At 38.1% G+C, this 19,472-nt stretch overlaps 1 protein-coding gene across 1 annotated transcript; it reads left to right on the top strand.

Moving 5' to 3' along the window:
- Window positions 1-839: 839 nt before the first annotated feature.
- LOC104281487 (ubiquitin carboxyl-terminal hydrolase isozyme L3-like) lies at window positions 840-14,407 on the top strand (the record flags this gene model as incomplete). The annotated part of the gene is made up of 4 exons (XM_009879495.1): window positions 840-1,049; window positions 9,963-10,038; window positions 12,391-12,449; window positions 13,700-14,407. Coding segments are annotated over 4 exons (429 nt in total), but the record flags the coding sequence as incomplete, so codon positions are not given.
- Between the last annotated feature and the right edge of the window lie 5,065 nt (window positions 14,408-19,472).

The following is a 19,472-nucleotide window of genomic DNA, read 5'->3' on the forward strand; positions in this document are numbered from 1 at the left end:
AAACAAAACTTGAACTTGATTTGTCCTGTGGCCTGTGTGGGACAGAAGATCAAAACTAAATCATCACAATGGTCCTTTCTGGTCTTAATGTGTTTACTCTAACTTTGTCAGTTGCAGCCGAGAGTCATTTTTAATACTTCTGTGGTCTTTCTTCTAATAGTAACAATTTGAATGGTTTAACATAGTCCTACTGCTTCCACGGATACTAAAGGGATCCTGAGTGTTAATGGCAGTACTGCCACTGGCCTGCTATTTTAGAAGAATAGGTGAAAAACTTAGGAAGTTGCATACCTCACCACGGTAAGCTTCCCTTTTCCTTTGCTTTCCTTTTATGTTAGACGTGGAACAATCAAGAAACTCTGGGTTCTGTTACAGTAGCTACTGGATTAATATTAAATCCCAGAGTAGCACAACCTAGCTTTTCCAAATTACCAAAGAACTGTTGCTTGCAGTTTTTTGTAGCTGTAGATGAAACTGATCACTCCGTTCTCAACTATTCCTTCCATGAGATGATCCTTACACCCCTTCCCCACTCACTTTCCAACAGTCTGTCTCTTGAACAAGTCACTTAAGTTGCGTTCATATGATGAAGTTCACTGGGTGTGAATAACCTCTAGCTTATCTGGTGATAAACTTCAGATTTGGACCCTGTCTTTGCTTATTTTCATTGTTCTTTTGTCTTCGAATTCAAAGTCAACACATTCTTAATTGTTACCTGTGCAGTTGGATCAAGTAAAAGACAGTATAATAAATAGCAGACATCTCTGCAGTTGCCTTTTTCAGGTATGTTACTTCAAGTTTAAGTGGGCTAAGTATGTTCTTTTTTAATGTTTATGTAGTCGTCATCGTCCTCGCTGTCTTCACCACCATCCTCATCGCAGCCTCAGGTTAGCCACAGCAGAACGAAGGCTTCACCATTGTGTCACTCTGCATCCCTCTCCTGGGCCAAACGTAATCATGTAGGTCCTGCAAAGGCTACCAGTCCGTCAATCCGTCTTCGTCGTTGGCGGCCCTTGATACGCCTTCCATCTGTGGGGCTTCATTCTGTTGTAAGTGTAGTCCATCTTCAGTCTTTTCTTATTCTGACACAACTGGCCTTCTGCCATGTTAACTTCGGTCTTCGAGGCATCATTTTTTGTTGGGGTCTTTTCTCAACCATTCTTAGGATTTCTTTCTTCCTTTTTTTTCTTTTTATTTTTCCTTTTTTTTTTTTTTTCCCTTTCCCCCATGTCAGACAGCAAAAGTACATCACTCCATGCTTTGCTGTCCAGGTATTTTTGATTCAATACACGTGCCAAATCATTTCCAAAGCATAGATGAAGTTTGCCCTTCATGAAGTAGCTTTTTTTATTTTTTTCCCATAGGCTCCACATCCAGTCTCTTCTTTTCGCCTCATCTTCACGATCTTTCATTTGGATGTGCTAAACCAAGGAGCTTCTAATTCTTTGTCACATGATATTATTTCTTCTCTGTTTGAGACCTGGTTTACATTCTCATATCCTAAACCGAGTCTCCTTTTCTTTCATACTAAATCTTGCTTAATGGTCCCTGGGTATTTCCGTAAAGATGAAGTGTTTCCTGTAATCCCAAGGGGCTGGCTTAGTTTCTCACTGGACATCTGTTTCTTTATCCAGTTTGTAGACATACATTCCAGCTGAAGGTGAAGACATTCTAATAAGAAAAGCTTGTCATCAAATGCCACACTTAAACTTTTTTCCTTCTTCACTCACAGGGTACATCTTGAAAATGTAGAAAAAAAATGACACATGTAGAAGAGCCAATATTTCTAAACTATCCTTTGATTACCATCAGAAACACTAAGCTGAAAGAGTGATTTAGTGGTATTTCTGCTTTTACAGTGTGATCACACTTTTAGTACACACAAAAATAATCTTGCTATGTAGAAGGGAATGGTCTTAACTAGAAAATTGAGACAGTGATTTTTTGTTTTATCACTCTTTGGTAATGACCACATTTCACCTGTGTTATGAGAGAGTCTTATTTGTGGTATGTGGATTTTTTACTGATATGAAATTACTTCTGACCGTAGTCCACATAGTTTTCTTTTTTTTCTATAGATCTCTCTTTCCAGATGTGAAAATCCTTAATGTTCTATTGCTATTAAAATATTAGTGTCCAAGTTCTTTCGTTTCTTTGTAGCTTTTATGTTTTTATTCTGATAAGTATCTCCATGTGAGCCTTTTTCCCAGACTCCTTTCTCTTTATGTGAATAATAATTGCTATTATTAAGTATCTGGCTCTCTTATAATCTTGAGAACTATGAAACATTCTTGATGTTATCATTTGGAGCGAGTTAAATACCATGGGGTTTGAGGAGACATGGATTTAGCACAGAGTTACGTTCTCCTCGACTCATGCTTCCTACTCCTATTTACTATTTATGAGAGTAGTGTTGGCAAACCTCTGACATTTCACCTGGGGACTTTTTTGTTTGTTTAGCAAAACTTGGAAAATTCTATGTCATATTTCTGTAATTTGAAACAGGGATCCTGTAGGAATTTGACCTATATAAGCTTGTTGTTAACAAAATATTTATTGAGGAAAACTTGAGCCTGAGTGTGCCTTCCTAGAACAAAAACATTGATTAACAATGAGTTTACTTCAACACTAAATAAACTATGGCTTATCAAAGGATGGACATAACTGCAGAATCTGTTGTGATCGTACTAAAAAACCACTGTTAGCAAGTTGAGAGTTTTATGTACTTCAGAAAATGTCTAAATAGAACTCTTTATATATTAGCAGTGAGTATTTGCTTTCAAAATATTCAAAAAAATAAGTGACCTTCAGTGCAACTGTATCTGGCAAAACAGAAGCTTGACACTAAAAATAGTTTTAAAATATTACTCAGTAACTCCCTTGAGAATCCTGACTGTCTCCATTTGACAGACTAAAATTATAGATCTTATATGCAAAGATTCTGAATTTGGTGACAATTTTGTATTCAGTAAGACTTGTGTATAGCATACCTTTCCAAGAAGATTCAAGAACAGGCAAATTATGTGTGAACTGGCTTAATATGGGAAAAAACAACGAGCATTTTGGGCATTGAAGCTGTCTTGATTGACTTGATAATAAATACTACCTTGTCGTTCAAGCTTTGTCCTGTCAATAAGTATTATTAATATAGCTCTGATCATTCTGCTAGATGTACAGGAGAGGCCAAATTGTTTCAGCGCTGTATGAAAACTTTCTGATATTGGTTTTATTAAGAAGTTTATGCACTTAAATTTAAAGGAGCAGAAGATATGTCCTGTATATTGTCTTTAAAATACAGTTGAAATTTCTTGTAGTTCCAAGTTTATTTTTACTACTTAAACACTGACAGACAGAAAACATTGTTTAAAAATGAAGAGCAGAAGTCTTAATGATGAGAGACTGCATTTATGCTCCTCAAAGAAAACCACTTTCCCCACTTGAAAACTTTCCTTGGCGGGTTGACCTTGTCTGGACACGAGGTGCCCACCAAGCTGCTCTATCATTCTTCTCCTCAGCGAGGAATGGAGGGAGAAAGTAAGATGGAAAGCAACCTCATGTGTCAAGATAAAGGCAGCTTAATAAAGCAAAGGCCTTGTGTGGAAGGCCTTCAGTATCTGTAGTGGCTGTTCCAGAAGACAAATGTCGTGATAATGAATGTCTCCCTCCCTCCTCCTTCTTAGCTGTTATGGCTTAGCAGATGCCATACAGTATGGAACATCCCGTTGGTCAGTTTAGGTCAGCCTGCCCAGCTGTGCCCCCTCCCGAGGTCTTGCCCACCCACAGCCTACTGGTGAGGAGGGAATGTTGGAAAACCACAGCTGTGGTGCTGTGCAAGTGCTGCTCAGCAGTAGCCAAAACCCTGTGGTGTCTTCAGCACCTTTCTAGTTACAGGTACAAAGCACAGCACTGTGAGGGCTGCTGTGTGGAAAATTAACTCCATCTCAGCCAGACTCAGCTTTTGACAGTAGGTCACCAGATGAGTTAAGAGCGTATAGTAGAAAACAAACAAACAAAAAATTTGAAAATACTGAAATGTTCCATGCAAACCTGATAAATCGCAGATGTGGCAAACATGTAAGCTATAGGTAACAGCATGCTTCATGAGTAATGTTGATTTTTTCTCAACTTATAATGATCTCTTATACTTCCAGCAATTCTGTTCTTTCAGTTTAGTGTCTCTGCTTGCATTAGGGTCATTTTGCTGCTCTTTTTTTCCTTCCTGCCTCCCTGAAGTTGTTTTCTCCCACTTACTTCCTCTGTCAGACTAAAGTTCTTGTTCTCTAAAAAACCCGAAAGAATACTTATTTAGAGCAGCATACTGCTGAATAATCCCTCTTGCTTATGGATCTAAAAGAAGAGTTTTGTTTGTATAAACTGTATCCAGCTACTCTGGTCATTGAGAGAGTCCATCTCTTAATTTCACCTTCCTGTTTGACCTCCTTCTATTCAAAATCAGATGTTATTCACCTTCAGCTTTGACTTGTACCTCACTTGACACTTGCATATTCTACCTGAAGTTGGGGATATAGAGTTAATAAGCTTGAGACAGCTTGTCCATCATGACAGCATGGTAGAAAAACACATAAAGCAATGCTTAGCAAAGGAGCTAGATCATTCTTGGGTCAGCACTCAAGGTTACAGAGATTCTTTTTCATTATTCTGACGAGGGCTGCCCTGATTTCTGTACATTCAACTGGGAAACTGCAGAGCATTTCATGTACTGTAAACTCACTGCAGTATATTGAGTGTGAATAGAGATGTCACTGTTGTGTGAGAATGAGCCAGAAATAATCTTGCTGAAACTTGTGATTACCATTCCATTGGTCTTTGTTTTAATTGCAGTATTTTAGCCAGTATTCAAATGCCTTTCACAGGCCTACACAGTACGTCTGCCCAGCATGTTCTATGCTTCAAAATGGAAATTAGAGATGTCTAATCTACTCAATAGCAATTGCATCATTTTTTCCCCTTTACTTCAAAATTTATTGAATCCAAACCATACCTAATGTTCTGTTGTGTAAACTTCATTTTGAATATGTTTTTTCTTTGCCTTCTTGTAACTCCTTATGAGTGAAATTGTATGGTTATGCCCCTCAGGTTTTTTCTTCTCTTAGACTTCAGTTACTTTAGTCATGATCTTTCGATTGGATGCATCTGAAACTTTTTGCTTCTCAAGGTTCTACAAAATTGTCTCTCTCAGTCTTTATTGCTCTTCTTCAAGAACTTGACACTCTTGATGCCAATTTCTTGATTTAACACAAGTGGTGTTTTTACCTTTCCCAGTCACTCCCTGTAATGCAAAGCATTCTACTAAACTCGTTTGTGAGACTTCTTGCTTTGTTCTTTTCTCTCAAGAGCAAGTGTAATGAAATAATAAAAATACAAGTTAGTTGGAAGAAGTCACCTGAAATCTGTCATGTAACATTGAACCTGTTTTTATAAAGTAGTCTTTCCTAAATAAATTTTAAGGAGGATGCCTTTTGGTATGTCCTCCAATCTGTTTGTTCTATAAATGCACTTCTGGGGAAAAGAAACTCGTTGCACATCAAATTTGATGAACTGTTTTGTTCAAAGTTGGCAACATTTGGAGATAAAAAAGATTTTAAACACCTAAAAACTGAATACTGACTTTTAGATTGGGGTAATGGTCTAAACACATCAGCAAAACAAACTATAGGTGATGAAATATACTTTATTAGACCAGCTTATATGAATGGGCAAACAGTGATACAGGGGTGTAGCATTGAGTTTCTGAAGGTTTATGCAACAAGAAGAAAGAAGATTGTAGTTCATGAGGAGAGAGTAGCATACAGCAAGAGGGAGTAGGAGGAGTAAGCATTTGTATAGTAAAAACTTTGAGAAGTGCCATTTTAAAAATTACTGACTGGAAATCTGCCAATGAAGAAGAGAGGAAGAAAGGTAGAGGTGCTGTTTTGGTAACATGAACTGGTGGGTATTGACCTGAGACAAGGCAGTTAAAATTGACTCCTCACAGCAGTCAGCAATTGCTTATTATTTAATCTGAATATCTCAGTTAGCAGAAGAGGCGGTCCAATCCTCTGAAGAAATCATGACTCGGTCATTTAAGTGCTTTTAATGTGCTGACCAAAATTATAGGACACGACAACCTTGATTGTCACTTTTGTATCTGAGACTGAGTACTCATGAAGAGACACTGTATTATTGTCATTGAGCGTTATCTTGATATGTCGAGAACAAATTACAGCTGAGAAGATATTCTCAGAACCATCACTTTGAGCACTAAACTTTGTGTATTCTTCCTCTTCAAATAAGTTTTAAGTTTACTGGTTGTTATTTTTCAGTTTTGTCGTGTTTATTTTTTTTCTTTTAAAGAGATAAATTGGAAAACCGATGTCCACTAACCCATACTACCAAAGCTTATTTCTTATACTAAAGTTGAAACTATAATATAAGCTTCTGGAAGCTACACAAGATGCTGATATTTGTCCTCTTTCTGTCTTCACTGGATGGGAAAGAAATATAAATTTTCTTCACCTTGTGGTATAACTCTTCAGAAGACTTGAAAAATGAGTCTTGAATCCCGTAGGTTAGTTCCAAATCCTGACTAAACAGTCATCTTATTTAGACTCCTTATCTTTCTCCTTTCTTGGGGTTCATACATGTGGTCATTCAAATCTGGTGTCTTCTTTTGCACATTGAGCGGGCTTCTAAGTGAAAAAATTTAAAGGCACAGTCTTATCTTTCTCCTTTCTTGTGGTTCATACATGTCGTCATTCAAATCTGGTGTCTTTTGCACATTGAGTGGGCTTCTAAGTGAAAAAATTTAAAGGCACAGGTCATCCCAACTCTTAACTGATGTTTATGTTACTGCAATTTTGACAAGAGAAAATCCTCTGTGATTGTTCTGAAAATACTACCTAGTGATGAACATGCAGGCAGAATTAAACCTGTGTTCTCCTGTTCTTTTAAGCATTCACACAGACTATTTATTAGAAGCTGAAAACTTGGCCAAAGGTGTAACTTTTCAAGGAGACCACAAAATGACCTCTCCCTAAAGCTGACATTCTGTCTTGTTTCCATTCCTTTGAAATTTAAAATCTTCTGGTTCAAGTGTTAGAATTTCTAGAGCTTCCCAGTGAAGCAGAAATTGGCCTGACTCAGCTTTTCATGTGTGAGCGTGCATGTACAGATACGCAATGGATGCGTCTTTTGGGGTTTGGGTATTTTTCCCTAAGGAGGAATGGAGGGATTTTGAATCAGATTCATCACACTGGCAAAGTTTAACCCAGTTGTTTGCCTAAGTCATAAGCAATGGTTTTTTTTATATAAAGTTTTAGGTCATCTTGACTATTCAGACTCTGTTGTTTCTCTGTTTTTATAATTATGCAAATACTTGTCTGTCAAAAATTACTGAAATCCTAATGTTTCAAGAAATTTAATCTACTTTGCAGTAAATTTACTATCCATGCTAGATGAAAAAATCACAGGGGAAGGAGACAGTCTGCCTTAGAGCATGTGGTAGAAACTTTAATAAAGGCATTTCATTCTCTCTCTGAGTTTGGGGAATTAAAAATGTAAAAACATGACATTTCTCATGGGCTGTGGCAATAGCACAATGAAAGCACGTTATTTAGATTAGGCATGTACAAAAACTCAGCAGGATTCTATAGGAGTCTGTCTCCAAGTAAACTCGATGAAAAGTGAAACACTTTTTTTGATGACTTCCCTATCCATCTTCTAGTTGTATATAGGCTCAGCATTCCAAGCATGCCAAGCGTGTGTCTCTATAGAAAAAGTGTTTATTAGACATTGGTGAAGACCATAACCCTCAAGATGGTCAAACAGGCAACAGTATTTTGTCCTAAATGTGATGAAAACCAAATCCTGAACATCTCGAAGTCCTCTGAAATAGTGATACTTTGACCTATTGTAGTTAATGGCAATTTGAGGCCAGGTAGTATATGTTCAGCTGAAAACTTTTAAACGCTATTTCCTTCCGAAAGTGCGACTGAGTGGCAGTGGTCTTTCCCCTAGCCCCGAAATTCCTTAAGCCCAGATTTCCCAACTGGTAGGTTTAAGTGAGAAGTGAGCAATGGAGAAGGCATTCTATCTATAAAGGGAATGAGGCGACTATGTGGAATTGGGCAAGGACTCTCAGCTTTGCCTGCCTGCACGTGTTTGTAGCACCACAGTTTAGGTGCCTATAAAAAGTTGGTCGATCAATAAGAATAACGACAAGGTGCCATTGGTTTTCAGCTACTATCTTGTGTGGTTTTTCAGGAAGTTACAGAAAACTCTCATCCTTGGAAGATGACAACTGGCGTAGCCAAACTCGAGGCTGCTTGTTTTTCTAAGCCCTGACTGTGGCCTTATTTAAAACACGATTCTCAAAGGCAGTTTCCCGTATGCCACAGAAGAGATAGACTCTTTGTAGTTCTGGTGGAAAGGTCCTCTCATTCCATTGGCAGCCACCTCATCTTCAGTGGCAGGAATGGTCTTTCTTCATTTTAGGCCTTCTGAAACAGAGATGAAACATGGCATTGATGCCTTTTTTTACACACTTCTAACTCATGGACATGAATCTCAAAAGAGGGTGAGGGGAGATTGTGCATTTTTTTTTTTTATTTATTTATTTTGTTTTTTCTCTTGTTTTTGAGCTTGCTATGCAGAATTTTTGTAAGGTGTTGGCAGTTGCTCTGTAATGCTATATTGGCATTCTTGACATATCAAAGGACTTACAGTGACTTCTTGTTCTTTACTTTCTTGTCCTGTTTGTTTGCTACATTTCTTCAGTTTAAATCATCTTTTAAAGTCTTTTCTCATGACCAACAGGAAGAAAGAAACTTTTAACCCAGTCTTGAAAACATGATGCAACTGTAAGGTTCTGCAATTTGTTTTACACTCTAATCTGTTTCTGGCAAATTCCTAGATTTTTGGGGTGCTTCAAGAAATTCACATAAGGCTAAAGTAATTATAAGACGGAAGAAAATAGCATGAAATACATTATCACGTAAGTCAGATTCTTGATAATTTAAGCAAAACTGAGGTGCTTTTTCCCATTCCCTCCAGCAATATATTCTTAAATTGTGGATCAAAGCTCAGATCTGGACTGGACAGATTGATGAGAAAACAAAACTATCAAATGCTATTGAACACAACGGTAGTGATGCACCTTTTGGCTCAGAAGCTCAAAAAACACTGTGTAGTGGATGCTGGGAATGTTTGCTGGCAGAGTACCGTGCTGTTCATGCCCTGTTTTCTTCTTAAAAAGCGTTTTCTTGCTGTAGTTGGCAACCCAGTACTGGGCTAGATAGAGCTTTACCGACTGTAACCATTTATTTATGTCAGTCACATCACTCAATGCTGTCACCACGCTGCAGTCTTTTCTTGGTACGATGACACTTTGAAATTTCAGTCTAGGCATTTCCCTACCTCCCCCCTATTTTCCTACATCCCCACCTAAGTTGTATGAACTGTTTCTTTCAACTGCCTGTGAAGAAGGAGCAGGTGAACTGTACTACCCATGGCTTACAAGGAAAAAACCACTTTGACAGAGTGAATCTTTCCAGATTTAAAATACCACAGAGTTCAGCCCTGTATCACTTTGTTCTGGGAGATGGGTTAGTTCAAGGAGTTGCTATTTATGTGAATATCTATTTTTAATGTTAATATATGTGAGCTGCTACTACTTCTAGGTCAGTAACGAAAAATAAAGCTTTTATGTAGATCTGTAATTGGAAATACTTCCAGATATTTGACTGCAAGGGTTCTTACGGATCCCTGTATTACAGAAAGCTTTTCTTATATACTGAAATGTTCTGCAGTGTGACTTCTGCCATTCTCCATAGATCCAGAATGTGCTTCTCACTTGTGATTTCTCTTGGCCAGGTATTTTGCATATTGTGATATGTTCTCATTAATTATATTGTGACAATAGCTTTAGTGAACATGATTTCTTTTTGTTTTGTTTTGTCTTGCAGGCACCAAGTATAGATGAAAAAGTAGATCTTCACTTTATTGCATTAGTTAATGTAGGTGGTCATCTGTATGAATTGGGTAAGAACACTTTTCATCCTCTCCATTTGTTTGAAACGAATACAAGTAGTAATGTTGTTAACTACCAAAGTTTGAGGGAGATAACTTGTAAACATAGGACTTTGGTTCTTCTCAGCTGCATCGTAGGGTCTGGGGAGTTCTGTCAAACAATTGAAGCCTTCTCCCTGGTTTTTGTTTGCTTTTTTTTTTTTTGATTCTCCTTCCCTCAGCTCCCTCCTATTAAGATAAAATTGTGCCTCTAAACTTCCTTCATGATTTGCAAGGACAGAGAGTAAGAAAGAATTGATGAACACTCGAATTTTCAGACGGGAAGGTACTCTTATGTCCCTGAATTGCTTATGGAATTCAGAAGTGAACTTTAAGACACCTTAGAAGCATTAGCTATATTATTAGATAGTGATACACTTTAATTTGAAACTACATAGTCAGGATACTAGCAGATACTAATATTCTGCAACTCATTTGTTATAGGCTGGTTGGTTTTTATTCTACCTTTTTGTGGTCACTAGACAGTTAACTGTAAAGCAGTAGTCTCTGTTTCCTGAATTACAGCTATTTTTTTCCCCTCTTCAGATCGTGTAGTGCCAAGTTCTGCTCAGATATTCTCTAATGACTCCAGTCTTAAACATGTTGCTGGGCAACTAGGTTTTGCTGCAGGTGCTTCAGAAAACTAGCAAGCAGATCAGGATTTAGAAACTGCAAGTCACTGGTCTTTCGGAACATAATTTTTGCAGTATTTTATGGTGAGAACATTTTCATCTTTTGAAAATGAACATGTCATTAAGGGATGCCATTAACAGGTGTCAACTAATCATACAGCAGTGTATGAGAGGTGCTTATGTTGATATTAAGGTGATCTAAGGGTTATTATCAGCGGTAAATCATGAACAATAGGCAGACATTTCTCTTTTTTTATGCTGCTGTGTGTCAGTGAACTAGATCAAATAGTGAGGCAACTGCCGTGAGATGCAATATAAATATTTAATGACTCAGAATTTCAGGGTGTGATGGATGGCTCACCCTTCTTTTAGTGGTATGTTACCTTTTTGTTGTGCATTAACTTGCTCTGCTGAAAAAGCACAGTGATTACCATGTTCAGCTATTTTCCCTAGGTATGATGCAAGATAAAACTGATTTGAATGTTTTGCTGAAATTTAAAACAACAACAAAAAAAGGCATTTAACTCTACTGTGTAATGGAATGCAGATACTATTCTTTCCTTTGTTCTTAAAATAACTGCTCTTTGTACTAGCACAAGAATGGAAACAAAATACTTAAAAGTAGGAAAATGGGAGAAGGTTTTTCAGTTGATTCGCTGGCTTCATTTGCTGTTGCCAGCATGTGAGCTTTGGCAGGCAGAAAATGCTAAGGAAGCACATGGATGTTATACACTTAGGATGCTTCTGCCATAGAAAACATGTTATTTATAGGCACGTGAAGTTTAAAATGCTGTTCTGCCAAGATGTATGTAAGACAAAAATAAAATTGAATCAAACATAGCTTGACAGTACAAGGCATTCAGTTCGGTTTCTCTGGCACATTCTGAGGGTTTTGCATTGTTGTATCTTCAGTCATGGCTGTTACAACAATGAGCAACCTCTTGTTCATGCAAATTCAAAAGTTTTCTAATGTCGAATCTATTTTTAGTTATTTTTAGGGAAAATGTAGTTTGGAAGTATTGTAAAAACTTTGATAGAATCTTTTTGGGAGGGAAAAGTCTTTAAAAGGGAGGATGGAGCCGAACACAAATTCAGTCTAGCAAATACTTAGGATATCCTGACATACATTCTCATACTGTTAACTCTTCGCAAGTAACCTGAAACATATTTCTGTGGAAAAAAAATACTTTAAAAATGCTCAGAACAACAATTATTATATTGCAAATGGGAGAAACAAATAATTAATTGAAGCAAGCATTTTAAAATGCTGTAAAACTACTTATTCCTAAAGCTATTGGGTTTTTTTGCACATTTACTTTAAATTAATATTTCAGTTACACCAGACTCTTCAAACTGGTGGATCTGGTGTTCTATTCTGTCCTGAAGTCACTAATCACAGCTGTCAAAGACCACAGCTGTACAGCTGCCTGTCTGGGTAAACCCACTAAGTGTAGTTGAAATTGTTCTTCTCTATTTGAAAAAAAAATGAAGTCCTATACCAGCACTAAAACAGCCGTAACTTAGAGCTTTAAAGTTTTCAAATAAAATATTTAAGAGTATTTTATTTTTTTTCCCATGTAACAGACTCTATATAATGATATCTGCTGAAGTAGTCAGCAGCGGAGGAGAGACTAGGGAATAGCTTTTCCAGTTTTATAAATGTATTGTTCAATCCTGCTTTGTGTTTCAACAGATGGCCGCAAGCCTTTTCCAATCAACCATGGGGAAACTAGTGACGATTCTTTTTTAGAGGTAAGAATAGAAAAATCTTCTTAAATGAGGTTATACAAAATTCTTGCCATATTTCCACAAAATTTATAGAAAAATATTTATGTAGTTTTTTATACAAAAGTCTTACTATGTTTATTGCTGGATGAGGAACAGAGGAAGCAGGATGGTAAGACAAAATTGAGTTTAGTTAGTTTTAAAACAGGTATTTCAGACCAGTCATGGTTTGACTCTAGATGACATGACAAGAAGAAATGTCAGAGGAGTTGATCGTGACTACATTGACTTTTCTTCTGTGCTGAGATTTTCATCTACCACTGCTTCTTTCAAATTGTACATCATATGAACTCATCAGATCGAAAATTTAGGATAATTTTTCATTCTCTTTCCTTTGGTTGAGTTATAATGTGATAAGTACCATGCTAGATGGAAGTTGATTTCCTTTCCGATGCTTGCTGATAATAACTTTTCTCCAGTTTTGTGTCTATGTTGTGTCAGGAGCTGTTTAGCTGAGAAATTAATTGGAAAGGAATATGCTCAACTGGAAGGATAAACTGTCTTCCTCACAGAATGATGCAAAGTTTAAGCTGAAAAACAGCAATGCATAGATCTGATTTTTATGGTGTCCAGACTAGATTAGCTGTACAAAAAGAAGAAATCAGAAATAAAAAACAAACAAGCAAAAACCTTTTATAGTTCAGTTTTACAGACTAATGTCTGTAAAACTTATATACGCTTTGTGCTTGTTTGGGCAGGGGAAGAAGTTGAATAAAGTTTCCCTTTTTTCACATGTGGCATTTTCTGTGTCACTGGTAACATGTGTTCTCCAGATTGCATCCTAAAGCTAGATGAAGGAATTACTTATAATCTTTCACTCAGATTCTTGAGACAAAGGAAGAAATTCTGAGTACAGCAGTACTGGTAAAGGCAAATTTAAGAGATTAATTTAGAAAGACGAGAAGCACATCTGTTGCACAAAGTAATATTCAGTCACAAAAATCATTGTTGCCAATGTTCTGCATAAAACTTTCGCTCTCTTACGCTGCCCAGATTAGCACAGTAAATAATCTTGAATAGTGGTAATTCAGATCAGAAATATGGTTTGTGTAGATTTGTCACACTGTTTAGTAATCCTTTATGGAAGAATCCATTTTGAGCATAGTTTGTATAAAGCATATCTTCATATTTCAGTTGCATTTTTTTATTTTTAAATCAGTATCATTTATAGTGGTTTTTGTTTTGTTATTTTGTTGGTTTTTACTTTTTTTCTCTAGGATGCAATAGAAGTTTGCAAGAAATTCATGGAACGTGACCCGGAAGAATTAAGATTTAATGCAATTGCACTGTCTGCAGCTTAAAAGCCTTTTTCATTGGGGCTGATATATTGCAATGTATTGTAACAATAAAAATGTTGCCATATGTTAATAGTACAAATTTTGATACTTCCCTAATGTTGATTAATTGTAGCATATGTGGAATAAACTTTCCATTTGTCCTTGCTATATCTTGCTGCTTGTTCCTAAAGCAACTTTGGGTATTTATATACACGCATGCATTTTGTGCGAGACTTCTCTGTGGTGGGTTTTTGCCCCTTCCACCTCCTTAAAAGTTTTGGGGATTACTGTTTGTGATATCTCATCATACTAATGATAAGCTAGTTCAGAGCAGATTTATCATTTGTATCATTCACAGATAACATTTTGAGTGGAGTAGTATGTGGTGTGTTAATGGGGTAAAATCTTGAAATATGAGGCTATCTCCATCTCTTCATTATAATGATACAAGAATATTCTAAGAACTTTTGCAAGTGACTCGAAAGACAAAGGGTTTTTTTCCAGTGCATTATTTATAAACAAATACATGGAAAAAAAAAAAGGCAGAGGAAGGATTGTTTCTTCTTACTGTTGGGGAGCTCTAACATTTTAAAACTATCTTAATCTTTACATTTTTGAATAAAACTCAATTTTGTTTCTTGAGTCTAATACTGTTAATAAATTGTGAAAAAGCTTTAGTTAAACCAGTGTTTGTTGTTTGTATGTGTGGAAAAACTACATGGATTTTTTTGCCCGGGAAAAGCCACGCTAGTAATTGATGCCAGTTTAAATGGCAGGGTTGCACAGGGCACGCACAGGTGAATCCAGCAGTGTGAAGTATCTCTCCTAGCTGAAACAAATGACAGGAAATGAATGGCTGCTGTAATGAAGTTTTGTGTAACAAGAACAAACCCAGACTATAGATTTTAAGATCGTTGTGATGGTCATATACTTTTTCTTCCCTTCAGGAATATCTATTCTAAGTTTGTCAGGTGGCATTGCTGAATGCTGTGTGATACCCTTTCCCTGTGCCATCCCTCCCACCCCACCCACTGGATCTCAAGGTACTGTTGACTGATTTCTACACTTGAATTAGTAACAACTTGGTTGTTCGAGTGAGTTGTTTTGGTGTTCTCTTTTTTTTTTTTTATTTTATTTGCTTTGCTAAGCAATCTTTTGCTTTAGAATTCTTGTGAAGGTTGGTTTTGGTTAATAGGCATGGTATTGACATCCCAGAAAAATATTCTTTATTTTTTGCTTTGAAATGAAACAATTCAGGTTTGCTTCCAATCAAGACCATTGCCAAAGGAAACTGAACCCACTGTGTCCCAGAGGGTGCTTTCGTTCTCGATCAATTGTCATTGCGGGAAATATGAACAGGGTTATGCCAAGAGCAATCTGGCAGAGTTTTTCTTCTTTATAGAAAAGAAAAAGGCTGGAGACTCTGTCTTATCACTGAAGAACATCTTCAGCTCTCTAAAGAAACAGTCGGAGTGTCCGTCTAAAAGGTCTCACCTGGAGAGTCCACTCACAACAAGGGTCTGTTTTCTATAAGTGAGCTGGTTGCAAAAGTAAGGGGGAAGAACAACACTAATGAGCTTCTATTTTTGAGCACTTTTTCATGCCAATAAAATGCAGTATCACTAAGACTTGCTTTATGTTGCCATGCTCATTAGTAAAGCCCTGAAACTTGCTTTTAAATAAAAAACAAAGGCTTTAGTAACCAAGGCAGCCGCATTGTCTTCCTGCTAATATCAGAAAAAAATGAAATAAAGGTTGACACAACTTACTTGGGATATTGCATATTTTATGCTAAAAGTGACTCAGAGGATTACATTTAAAGTAAAACATAGTTAATATAGATAAGGTGCTTTTAGGTTAGGGAGGAGAGTGAGGAAAGAGAGGAAGCACGGTTCAAAGCTGTTAAACTAGCTACATCAGTTACCTGCTTTAGGGAGGCACACCGTACGTGCTCTTCAGGGTTCAAAAGATTTCGGTGGGTTTAGGTAATAAATGGAGGGGCTCTGGTTTTGTGCAATTATTTCTTGCAAAATCACTTGTGAACTGCAGTTTTTACTGAGTATGAGGACCGAGTAAGTGAATTCATGATGAAGAAAATCAGGGTTAGGATAGTACACTTGGGATGGGTCACACTGGAAAAACACATACTGAATCTTAAGTAAAAACTTGCAAATAGGAATTCTTAGTATTTTGGCAATATGATAGTTGTGCTCACCGTTTTTTTATATAGTCTTCAAATCAGTTGTCCAACAGGATGACGTTTTCTTCTCTTTTGTTTAACTTCCAGTGTTAATTTCCACTTTATTAATATATGATGGTATTTGTTATTGACTAGTGCTTTTGGAAAGGCGCTCAAAAGTGACAAAGAGCAGTGCACCAGTTTTTATCCTGAACTGTATCTGCTCACTGCACGTTCCCTTGCTAGGCTGAAATTTTGAAGGACTGCACTGGTGTTGGTCTCTATTCCCAAGTTAATAACAACAGGACAAGAAGAAATGGCCTCAGGTTGTGCCAGGAGAGGTTTAGATTGGATATTAGGAAAAATTTCTCTACTAGGTGAGTGGTGAAGCATTGGAACAGGCTGCCCATGGAAGTGGTACAGTCACCATCCCTGGAGGTGTTCAGAAAACATGTAGATGTGGCACTTCAGGATATAGTTAGTGGTCATGGTAATGTTGGGTTGATGGTTAGACTAGATGATCTTAGAGGTCTTTTTCAACCTTAATGATTCTATGAAATACTATCTCACCTAACATGTATGATGTAACAGCCTCCCAGCGCTTCCAAGACCGTGCTTTGCCACAGGTGCTGGAGACTATCTTGAGGAGCTCGGGAAACAAGGAGATCTATGAAATGCTGCAATATCTTTGGCACTGACAGAAGCTACATAATTTGGATAAAAGGAGCGAGGTACGAACAGTTGGCTGACTCGTACAGTCCCACAAGATCCTCACCAGGGACCGACAAGATCCGCAGAGCGCGCGGCTCTTCCGGCTCTGCGTTGCCGGCGCGGACGCCGCCTTATCTGCACAATCTGTGCTTATTAGCTCAAACTCCGTGGGAAAATAACGCTGTTATTCCCTAACTTGTGCAGCCCTGCCAGAGCCTGGCTACCTTTCGCAGAGAGCATGATTTGACCAGAGGCATGTGGCACTGGTGGCTGCCAGGAAATCCCTCCTCAGCTCCTGCAGCTCCTTACGCGTCAACTTATGGAAAGGGTGCACGTGCGAGTGAAGAGATGATGCGCACTCAGCGCTTCTGTTAATTTGAGCTGAGTGGAGCTGGCGTGCTATTAAGATTCTTCAAGCTCTTTTAAGTCTACTGGTGTTAAGTTTCCCCATGTTATTACAGGCATTTTGATGAGAGACCATAAGAGTTTAATATCCAGTACAATGCCCTTTCCTTTCACGTGTGGCAGCATGAGTCAGTTAAGGAGAGGAGAAAGAAATGTTTTCTGTCATTGAAATGTAAGTTTTAGAAAACAAACACAACGGGCCACATTAGGAGATAAATACGGTCTTTCCTTGAGGGAAGAAGCCTGCTTTGGTAGAAAATATTATTGTATCAAATATTTGTAGAACTCTCTGTGAAAAGAATATGACGTAAACTGGTGCTTGACTTATCCCTAGGAGCACAAACACTGAAAGGGTTTATTTTTGCCAAGCAGTACAGTATTATGTTTGCTACTTCTGCCACCAACAATTAGCAGTCGTATCTGGTACATGTAGTGTTTTTTGATCTAGGGGTCTTGTGACTTACCTCATTAGTGCAAAGGAATATTAAACTATTTTGCTTGTTCAGGGTTGCATATTACCTGAGACAGCTGATTAAAAATTAGCTTTGGGGAAGAAATGTACATGCTCTAACTTTTTTTACATAGTGAAAAACTTTGACTTGAAAGCTGAGGTGGCCCCTGCAGCTTACTAGAAGAAAAATTTAATTAAATTAATTGATTACTCAGATTATTTTATCTAAAACATTAAACACTTGATTCACAAGAACAGTGATTTGCTATTAAGTGAAATAAAACAACCGGAAGTGAGAACTTGGACACTGTTTTTTTAAATATGCCCTCTTTTGAAACCCATTTCATAGAATTTTATTCTCAGATAAATTTAAACTTTTATCATATTAGTAGATACTTTCTCCTTCTTAGGGAGAGGCATCATATTTTATATGAAGTGAAAAGGCAGACCTTAAAAATCCGGGAAAGGCTGCAGTAGTTCTCCAGAAAAAAGTTTAGTGACGGCTAACGTAAAACTGAAGTCAGCCAGCAGGAGCAATACTTGCTTTATTTAGACTTCTAGCCTTCGTAATCATGAATGTTAAATAGTGAGATGAGAATGTTGTTTTATGATGCTCGGGCTTCGTACTCAAAAAAAATGCAGATTCTTCAGTTTTATTTGGTCGTCTGGCTGATCTAGCTTGGAACAGGAAGAAGGAGCAGGGAAAAAACATCTAAATTATAGCTTTGATTATAGTTTTGTTCATCACTGTTTCTGTAGCATAGACGTCTCAAATCATACCACTGTGAGGAGCTAAGTGCATCCTTTCTATGCATTTGTAACTTCAATAAATGCCAAACATCTGTGAAACTTATTTCAGCCAAAGTCACTGGGGTTTCCTTCCTCTGTGTACCACCGGCAACACTAACTTCCACATACTGGAACACAAGAGGTTCCACTTAAATTTGAGAAGAAACTTCTCGGTGAGAGTGCCGAAGCACTGGCACAGGCTGCCCAGGGAGGTGGTGGAGTCTCCTTCTCTGGAGACATTCAAAACCCGCCTGGACGCGTTCCTGTGTAACATCATCTAGGTGATCCTGCTCTGGCAGGGGGATTGGACTAGGTGATCTTTTCAGGTCCCTTCCAATCCCTAGCATACTGTGATATTGCAGAATCCAGTGGCTTATAGTTTCTTGGTGTGTTGAATTGATCTCCTAAAATTGTCTTTCCTGTTCTAAGAAGGTTGTTCAGAGAGCAGAAATAAGATGTGCACCCAAATAAACTTCTTAGGAGAAGCTAAGCTGCATGTACTATAAATTTTAAGTGACCTTTTCTCGGTTGTCCTTGAAAAATGAGATGTGTTCTGCCACGGGCCGTATGAGCAAAAGCTGCATGCAGCCACCCAGTTTTTGCTTGCAGTGGAAAGGAAACTGCGGTTACAAGTTCAAGTAGAAAAAGAACATCTGAAATACAATGTTAAAATGAAATCAACTACCTTTTAAAAGACCAACTAATACTATGCATGAATATTCCAGAAAAAAAAAAGGCTATTTTTCTGGATATTCCATCAACTTTTCGCCTACATGGAAGACGCGATTTTGCTGTGTTTAGCCAGCACACCTGCTCCCTCCCGCCTCGAGCGCCTGGGTCAGGGTGGAAGAAACTTTGCTGTGGCCCAGCGTGAGCCCAACTCGCCCCAAACTTTTTTTTGGTGGTTACCATCAGAGGCCAGAGCCCCGTGGGGCACCCACACACTCAGGAGGGGTCGAGCTGAGCACGGCTTTGCCGAGACAGAGCTTTAGCTCTGAACCCTGAACACGAGGAGCAGGCACGAATAATCTGTTGCCGTGCATCGGCGGCAGAGGCGCGAGTGAAAATAAAGCGATGGGCGCTGGCGGGGGTAGGGGGTGAGCAGAGCCAGAGTCGAGGCAAAGGGTGGGCGGAGGGCAAGGATGGCAGCTGAGCTGCCCGGCTCCAGCCCTGCCCCA

The sequence above is a fragment of the Apaloderma vittatum genome, unplaced genomic scaffold, assembly GCF_000703405.1.
Source record: "Apaloderma vittatum isolate BGI_N311 unplaced genomic scaffold, ASM70340v1 scaffold25012, whole genome shotgun sequence".
NCBI lineage: Eukaryota > Metazoa > Chordata > Aves > Trogoniformes > Trogonidae > Apaloderma > Apaloderma vittatum.